We start from the raw sequence: 7,961 nt of genomic DNA, 5'->3' as shown, positions 1-7,961 counted from the left end.
AGATCGAGACCATCCTGGCTAACACGGCGAAACCCCGTCTCTACTAAAAATACAAAAACTAGCCGGGCGAGGTGGCGGGCGCCTGTAGTCCCAGCTACTCGGGAGGCTGAGGCAGGAGAATGGCGTCAACCCGGGAGGTGGAGCTTGCAGTGAGCTGAGATCCGGCCACTGCACTCCAGTCCGGGCGACAGAGCGAGACTCTGCCTCAAAAAAAAAAAAAAAGAAAAAGAAAAAATTAGCTGGGCGTGGTGGCGGGCGCCTGTAGTTCCAGCTCTCGGGAGGCTTGAGGCAGGAGAATGGTGTGAACCCGGGAGGCGGAGCTCGCAGTGAGCCGAGATCATACCACTGCACTCCAGCCTGGGCCACAGAGCGAGACTCCATCTCAAAAAATAAATAAATAAATAAATAAAATGAATAAATAAATAAATAAAATAAAATAATGAGGCTGGGCACAGTGGCTCACGCTGTAATCCCAGCACTTTGGGAGGCCGAGGCAGGCAGATCACCTAAGGTCAGGAGTTCAAGACCAGCCTGGCCAACATGGTGAAACCCTGTCTCTACTAAAAATACAAAATTAGCTGGGCGTGGTGGTGCATGCCTGTAATCCCAGCTACTCGGGAGGCTGAGGCAGGAGAATCATTTGATCCCAGGAGGCGGAGGTTGCAGTCAACCGAGATCGTGCCATTGCACTCCAGCCTATGCAACAAGAGTGAAACTCCATCTCAAAAATAAATAAATAAATATAAAATACATAAAATAGGCCGGGCACAGTGGCTCACGCCTGTAATCCCAGCACTTTGGGAGGCCGAGGCGGGAAGATCACAAGGTCAAGAGATCAAGACCATCCTGGCCAACATGGTGAAACCCTGTGTCTATTAAAAATATAAAAATTAGCTGGGCATGGTGGTTGGCACCTGTAGTCTCAGCTACTTGGGAGGCTGAGGCAGGAGAATCACTTGAACCCGGGAGGCGGAGGTTGCAGTGAGCCGAGATCATGCCATTGCACTCCAGCCTGGGTGACAAAGTGAGATGCCATCTTAAAAAATAAATAAATAAATAAATAAATAAATAAAATAATAAGCCTGGTGCAGTGGCTCATGCCTGTAATCCCAACAGTTTGAGAGGCCCAGGCAAGGCAGGAGGACTGCTTGAGGTCAGGAGTTTGAGACCAGCCGGGACAACAGAGTGAGACCCCATCTCTACAAAAAAATGTAAAGGCTGGTGCGGTGGCTCACGCCTGTAGTCCCAGCACTTTGGGAGGCTGAGGCGGGCGGATCACCTGAGGTCGGGAGTTCGAGACCAGCCTGGCCAACATGGCAAAACCCCATCTTTACTAAAAATACAAAAATTAGCTGGGCGTAGCCAACCCCGGTGGCTCACACTTGTAATCCCAGCACTTTCGGAGGCTGAGGCGGGCAGATCACAAGGTCAGGAGATCGAGACCATCCTGGCTAACACAGTGAAACTCCATCTCTACTAAAAATACAAAAAAATTAGCCGGGCGTGGTGGCGGGCACCTGTAGTCCCAGCTACTTGGGAGGCTGAGTCAGGAGAATGGCATGAATCCAGGAGGTGGAGCTTGCAGTGGGCCGAGATCGTGCCACTGCACTCCAGCCTGGGTGACAGAGCAAGGCTCCGTCTCAAAAAAAGAAAAAAAAGAAAAAAAAATTAGCCGGGCTTGGTGGCAGGTGCCTGTAATCCCAGCTACTCAGGAGACTAAGGCAGGAGAATAGCTTGAATCCAGGAGGCAGAGGTTGCAGTGAGCCAAGATCATGCCGCTGTACTCCAGCCTGGATGACAAGAGCCAGATTGTCTCAAAAAAAAAAAAATAAAATAAAATAAAATTTAAAAATTAGCCAGGCGTGTTGGTACATGCCTGTAGTCCCAGCTACTCGGGAGGCTGACCCAGGAGGTTGAGGCTGTAGTGAGCCATGATTGCACTACTGCGCTCCAGCTTGTTTGTCATACTAATACTAATACTAATAATTTAAAAGTTTTCCTCTGGCTGCTTTGCTGCCTGCTTCACCCCAGAAGTCCATTCTCTGTGAGGTCCTCCTGACAGCTGTGAGCATATTGACTAAATGCTGTCTTCAAGGTGCATGCCAGGGACTATCCTGAAAGTATCATTTTCCTCTTTCATTCTTTGACTTAATGTTTTATGCAAAGTTTTACATATCAGGGCCAGGCAGAGTGGCTCACGCCTGTAATCCCGGCACTTTGGGAATCCGAGGTGGGTGGATCACTTGAGATGAGGAGTTCAAGACCAGCCTGGCCAACATGACAAAACCCCATCTCTACTAAAAATACAAAAATTAGCCAGGCGTGGTGGTGGATGCCTGTGATCCCAGCTACTGAGGAGGCTGAGGCACGAGAATCGTTTGAACCTGGGAGGCGGAGTTCGCAGTGAACTGAGACTGAGCCACTGCACTCCAGCCCGGCCGACAGAGCGAGACTGTGTCTTTAAAAAAGCAAAAACAAAAACAAAACAAAACAACAAAAAAAACAAGTTTACCGTTTTCTGTATTAGCTATGTTGAATGCTACCTTATGTCAAAGGGACTTTTATACGCAACGGATTAAGCATATTGTGAACATATAGTCTGATGATTTGGGGCAAACTGAACACAATCACGTCAGCTGCATCGAGATTGCATCTCCCTGAAGCCCTCTCAAGACCTTATTTAGCCACTGCCCCCGCAGCCAAGGGTAACCCCTAATCTGGCTGCTAACAGCATAGATTAACTTTGCCTCTGTTGAAACTTCGTATTAACGGAATAATTCAGTATGAACTCATTTCTGGCCCTTTTTGGCTGAACATGTTTTTGACCTTCACCCATGCGGGTGCAGGCAGCAGTAATGTATTTGTTTTTATCAATGTATAGCATTCCATTGTCCACAATTTATCTTTTCTGCTGTTAGTGGACATCTGAGTTGTTTGCAGTTTTGGACAATTTTTTTTTTTTTTTTTTGAGACGGAGTCTCGCTCTGTCACCCAGGGTGGAGTGCAGTGGCCGGATCTCAGCTCACTGCAAGCTCCACCTCCCGGGTTTATGCCATTCTCCTGCCTCAGCCTCCCGAGTAGCTGGGACTACAGGCGCCCGCCACCTCGCCTGGCTATTTTTTTGTATTTTAGTAGAGACGGGGTTTTACCGTGTTAGCCAGGATGGTCTCGATCTCCTGACCTCATGATCCGCCCGTCTCGGCCTCCCAAAGTGCTGGGATTACAGGCTTGAGACCCCGCGCCCGGCCTTTTTTTTTTTTTTTGAGTCAGAGTCTCACTCTATTGCCCAGGCTGGTGTGTAGTGTCACGATCTCGGATCACTGCAACCTCCACCTCCTGGATTCAAGGGATTCTCGTGCCTCAGCTTCCAAAGTAGCTGGGATTACAGGTGTTCACCACCATGCCCGGCTAACTTTTGTATTTTTAGTAGGGACGGGGTTTCACCATGTTAGCCAGNAGGGGCTGGGGACCTGGAGTCCTGGGTCTGAGGGAGGCAGGGTGGGAGTCTGGACTCCTGGGTCTGAGGGAGGAGGGGCTAGGGGCCTGGATTCCTGGGTCTGAGGGAGGAGGGGCTGGGGCTGGTGTCTTAAGTTCTGGGGTCTGGTGAAGGTCTGGGGTGCCAGGGTTGCCCAGGGAGGGTTCTATGTGAGTCCTCTGTCCCTCAGGGTTTGACCCACAGCAAAGCCCAGGAGATCCTGGCCCGGGACGGGCCGAACGCACTCACGCCACCGCCTACCACCCCAGAGTGGGTCAAGTTTTGCCGGCAGCTCTTCGGGGCTTCTCCATCCTGCTGTGGATTGGGGCCATCCTCTGCTTCCTGGCCTACGGTATCCAGGCGGGCACCGAGGACGACCCCTCTGGTGACAACGTGAGTGCCTGGACCCTGCCCTACGCAAGGCCCTACACATTTATTTATGGATACCACCCCCCAACTTCTTCCCATCCCTCAGGCTTTTCACAGCCCACTCTCTCCCTTTTCCCATCTAACTCACAATCACCCAGCAGGAGAACCAGATCAAATACAAGGCAAACTGAGGCTCAGAAAAGCCAGGTAACTTGTCCAAGGCCCCGCAGCAGGACGTGTGACCCAGGGCTATGTCCTAAGGCTGTGTGACCTCAGTGGCCTTGAGAACAGACACCAGCAGGTGGTTATGGCCTGACAGGTACCCAGAGTATCACATAGAGATCCAGGCACACCCCGCTGCTGATACATCAGGGCCCATCCCCATAACACAAGGACACATTCGAGATGCAGCCTCAGATCCCATGCACGTAACACAGACCCACACACCAGCCACACAGAGATGCTCACCTGCTTAGGTGCACACACATGCATGCCTGTGGAGGGTCAACACAGACACCACACCAGGATATGGATTCAAACATGGCCACCTAATTCAGAAACACAGACACAGACTCAGACATACATTGACAGAGAAACTCAAACACACACACACAGCAATGCAGGCATAACCTGGTGACTGAGAGATGTGAGAGTCAGGCACAGACAGTGTCCTTAGATATTCAAATCTAAACAATCTCAGACATAAGCTCTCACAGAGAGGCAAAGCTGGAGACACAGAGACAGAGACCCACACACAGAGAACCAAAGAAGCTGCCTTATAGAATGTAAAGTCAGGCATGCAGCCAGTCATACAGACACACGGACAGACAGCCGTATCCTAGACTCTTTAACATGTGCAGGAGGACAGACACACACACAAAATAGATGGACAAGTCGGGCGTGGTGGCTCACGCCTGTCACCCCAGCTCCTTGGGAGGCCGAGGCAGGAGGCTTACTTGAGGCCAGGAGTTCCAGAAACCTGAGTTTCCCAGACAGACCCAATCTCTAAAAAAATACAAAAAAATACAAAAAAACAGGCCTGGTGGTGCACACCTGTAGTGCTAGCTATTCTGGAGGCTGAGGTGGGAGGATTGCTTGAATCTGGGGAGGTTGAGCCTACAGTGAGCTGAGATTGCGCCACTGTACTCTAGGCTAGGTAGCAGAGCGAGACCTGTCTCAAAAAAAAAAAAAAAAAGGCCAGGAACGGTGGCTCATGCCTGTAATCTCAGCACTTTTGGAGGCCAAGGCGGTGGATCCCAAGGTCAGGAGATCAAGACTATCCTAGCCAATGTGGTGAAACCCCATCTCTACTAAAAATACAAAAAATTAGTCGGGTGTGTTGGTATACGCCTGTAGTCCCAGCTACTCAGGGGGCTGAGGCAGGAGGATCGCTTGAACTAGGAAGAGGAGCTTGTAGTGAGCCGAGATCATGCCACTGCACTCCAGCCTGGGTGACAGAGCGAGACTCTGTCTCAAAAAAAAAAAAAAAAAAAAAATCGACAGACCCTTAGATTCAGACACAACCATTACAGAAAGAGGGACTCAAGCACAGACAGGGGAGACTCAGACACACCAACCCTCATAACCAATCTGGGGTCAGACACACAAATACAGACCCCCATTGACACAAAGCTCCCTTCCCAGGCGTGCAGGGACTGGTGGGGAGCGGCTTGGGCGGCCCCTGATCAACATCCCCACATCTCCCCACAGCTGTACCTGGGCATCGTGCTGGCGGCCGTGGTGATCATCACTGGCTGCTTCTCATACTACCAGGAGGCCAAGAGCTCCAAGATCATGGAGTCCTTCAAGAACATGGTGCCGCAGGTGAAGGGTGCCCGGCAAGGGGTCAGACAGGGGTGTTAGTGTATGGGCTGGGGGCTGGGCCCAATGACCCCCAGGCAGAGGGAATCTTGGAGGTCACATTACTCCATCCCACCCCAGCAAGCCCTGGTGATCCGGGAAGGTGAGAAGATGCAGGTGAACGCTGAGGAGGTGGTGGTCGGGGACCTGGTGGAGATCAAGGGCGGAGACCGAGTGCCAGCTGACCTGCGGATCATCTCAGCCCACGGCTGCAAGGTGGGCCTGGGCCTGGGCCTGGGACCGGGCTTTACCCTCCCTCAGGCTGCCCCGGAGTCCATGCCCAGCCCCTCCTCCCTCAGACCCAGGTGCCCAGGCCCCAACCCCTCCTCCCTCAGACCCAGGGGTCCAGACCTAGCCCCTCCTCCCTCAGACCCAGGAGCCCAGGCCCCAACCCCTCCTCCCTCAGACCCAAGAGTCCAGGCCCCAACCCCTCCTCCCTCAGACCCAGGGGTCCGGGCCCCCAGGCCCTCCTCCTTCAGACCTAGGAGTTTAGACCCTGGGACCCCTCCTTACCCAAGAGTCAGGAGTCCAGGCCTAGCCCTCACCCTTTGGAGATCCTTAGGGACCCCAGACCTTGGCCAGCAGCCCTGTGTCCTCCCCACCTTCAAGATTCCAGCCTCTGGCCTCCCACACACCACTTGCCCACTGGGCACCCAGGCTTCTAGCTTTGATCTCCAGGCACACAGCTTTCAGCCCCAAGCCCTCTGCACAAACACCCTCCTGTCCCAGGCCCTGGACTGAACCCCGTCTCTGTTGCACCTACCCCTAGGTGGACAACTCCTCCCTGACTGGCGAATCCGAGCCCCAGACTCGCTCTCCCGACTGCACACACGACAATCCCTTGGAGACTCGGAACATCACCTTCTTCTCCACCAACTGTGTGGAAGGTGAGGCTGGTGCAGAGAAGACACACAGCTGGGGCAGACACAGGGACGTGTCCCAAGGGGTCAGGGCCTCTGGAACCTCCCTGAGCCACCCCACCTCAGCCTAACCCCTCTGGCCTGCAGGCACGGCTCGGGGCGTGGTGGTGGCCACTGGCGACCGTACTGTCATGGGCCGCATTGCCACCCTGGCCTCAGGGCTGGAGGTGGGCAAGACGCCCATCGCCATCGAGATTGAGCACTTCATCCAGCTCATCACTGGTGTGGCTGTCTTCCTGGGCGTTTCCTTCTTCATCCTCTCCCTCATTCTCGGATACACCTGGCTCGAGGCTGTGATCTTCCTCATCGGCATCATCGTGGCCAATGTCCCAGAGGGTCTGCTGGCCACTGTCACTGTAAGGCCGGGCTCCTGCGTCTGGGCGGGGAGGGCCTGGGGGCCTGGGCCCCTGAGTCTGAGGGAGGAGGGGCTGGAGGCCTGGACCCATGTGTCTAGGGGAGGTGAGGCTGGGAAAGAAGGGGCTGGGGGCCTGGATCACAGTGTTCTTGTGAAAGACAACCTGGGCCTGACTCAGAGGGCCTCATTAACAAAGCAAATAAAGAAACAAACAAAAATCTGGAGAAACACTGGCAAGCCATAAAGAGCCAACAATCCTATCGCTTGTTAAGTTTACTTACAAAATGGGCCGGGCGCGGTGGCTCAAGCCTGTAATCCCAGCACTTTGGGAGGCCGAGACGGGCGGATCACGAGGTCAGGAGATCGAGACCATCCTGGCTAACACGGCGAAACCCCGTCTCTACTAAAAATACAAAAACTAGCCGGGCGAGGTGGCGGGCGCCTGTAGTCCCAGCTACTCGGGAGGCTGAGGCAGGAGAATGGCGTCAACCCGGGAGGTGGAGCTTGCAGTGAGCTGAGATCCGGCCACTGCACTCCAGTCCGGGCGACAGAGCGAGACTCTGCCTAAAAAAAAAAAAAAAAGAAAAAGAAAAAATTAGCTGGGCGTGGTGGCGGGCGCCTGTAGTTCCAGCTCTCGGGAGGCTTGAGGCAGGAGAATGGTGTGAACCCGGGAGGCGGAGCTCGCAGTGAGCCGAGATCATACCACTGCACTCCAGCCTGGGCCACAGAGCGAGACTCCATCTCAAAAAATAAATAAATAAATAAATAAAAATGAATAAATAAATAAATAAAATAAAATAATGAGGCTGGGCACAGTGGCTCACGCTGTAATCCCAGCACTTTGGGAGGCCGAGGCAGGCAGATCACCTAAGGTCAGGAGTTCAAGACCAGCCTGGCCAACATGGTGAAACCCTGTCTCTACTGAAAATACAAAATTAGCTGGGCGTGGTGGTGCATGCCTGTAATCCCAGCTACTCGGGAG

The 7,961-nt window shown here is 53.2% G+C and overlaps 1 protein-coding gene across 2 annotated transcripts in view; it reads left to right on the top strand.

Annotated features, from left to right (window-relative positions):
• Positions 1-7,961, top strand: part of LOC108513878 (sodium/potassium-transporting ATPase subunit alpha-3) — a 122,320-nt gene that overhangs the window by 96,833 nt on the left and 17,526 nt on the right. Inside the window, exons 1-5 of one of the 2 annotated variants that reach the window (XM_017849809.1) lie at positions 3,659-3,868; positions 5,555-5,668; positions 5,786-5,920; positions 6,474-6,591; positions 6,712-6,980. In XM_017849809.1, coding sequence (XP_017705298.1) covers positions 5,639-5,668; positions 5,786-5,920; positions 6,474-6,591; positions 6,712-6,980 — 552 coding nt within the window. In that variant the 5' untranslated portion in view covers positions 3,659-3,868; positions 5,555-5,638. Of the gene's footprint in view, positions 1-3,658; positions 3,869-5,554; positions 5,669-5,785; positions 5,921-6,473; positions 6,592-6,711; positions 6,981-7,961 lie in introns of those variants that run through there. The other variant, XM_017849810.1, reaches the window with a different exon arrangement.

Source organism: Rhinopithecus bieti, unplaced genomic scaffold, assembly GCF_001698545.2.
Source record: "Rhinopithecus bieti isolate Rb0 unplaced genomic scaffold, ASM169854v2 scaffold_33065, whole genome shotgun sequence".
Classification (NCBI taxonomy): Eukaryota; Metazoa; Chordata; class Mammalia; order Primates; family Cercopithecidae; genus Rhinopithecus; species Rhinopithecus bieti.
Note: the sequence above shows the minus strand (reverse complement) of the source record. Positions and strands in the feature narration are given on the sequence as shown.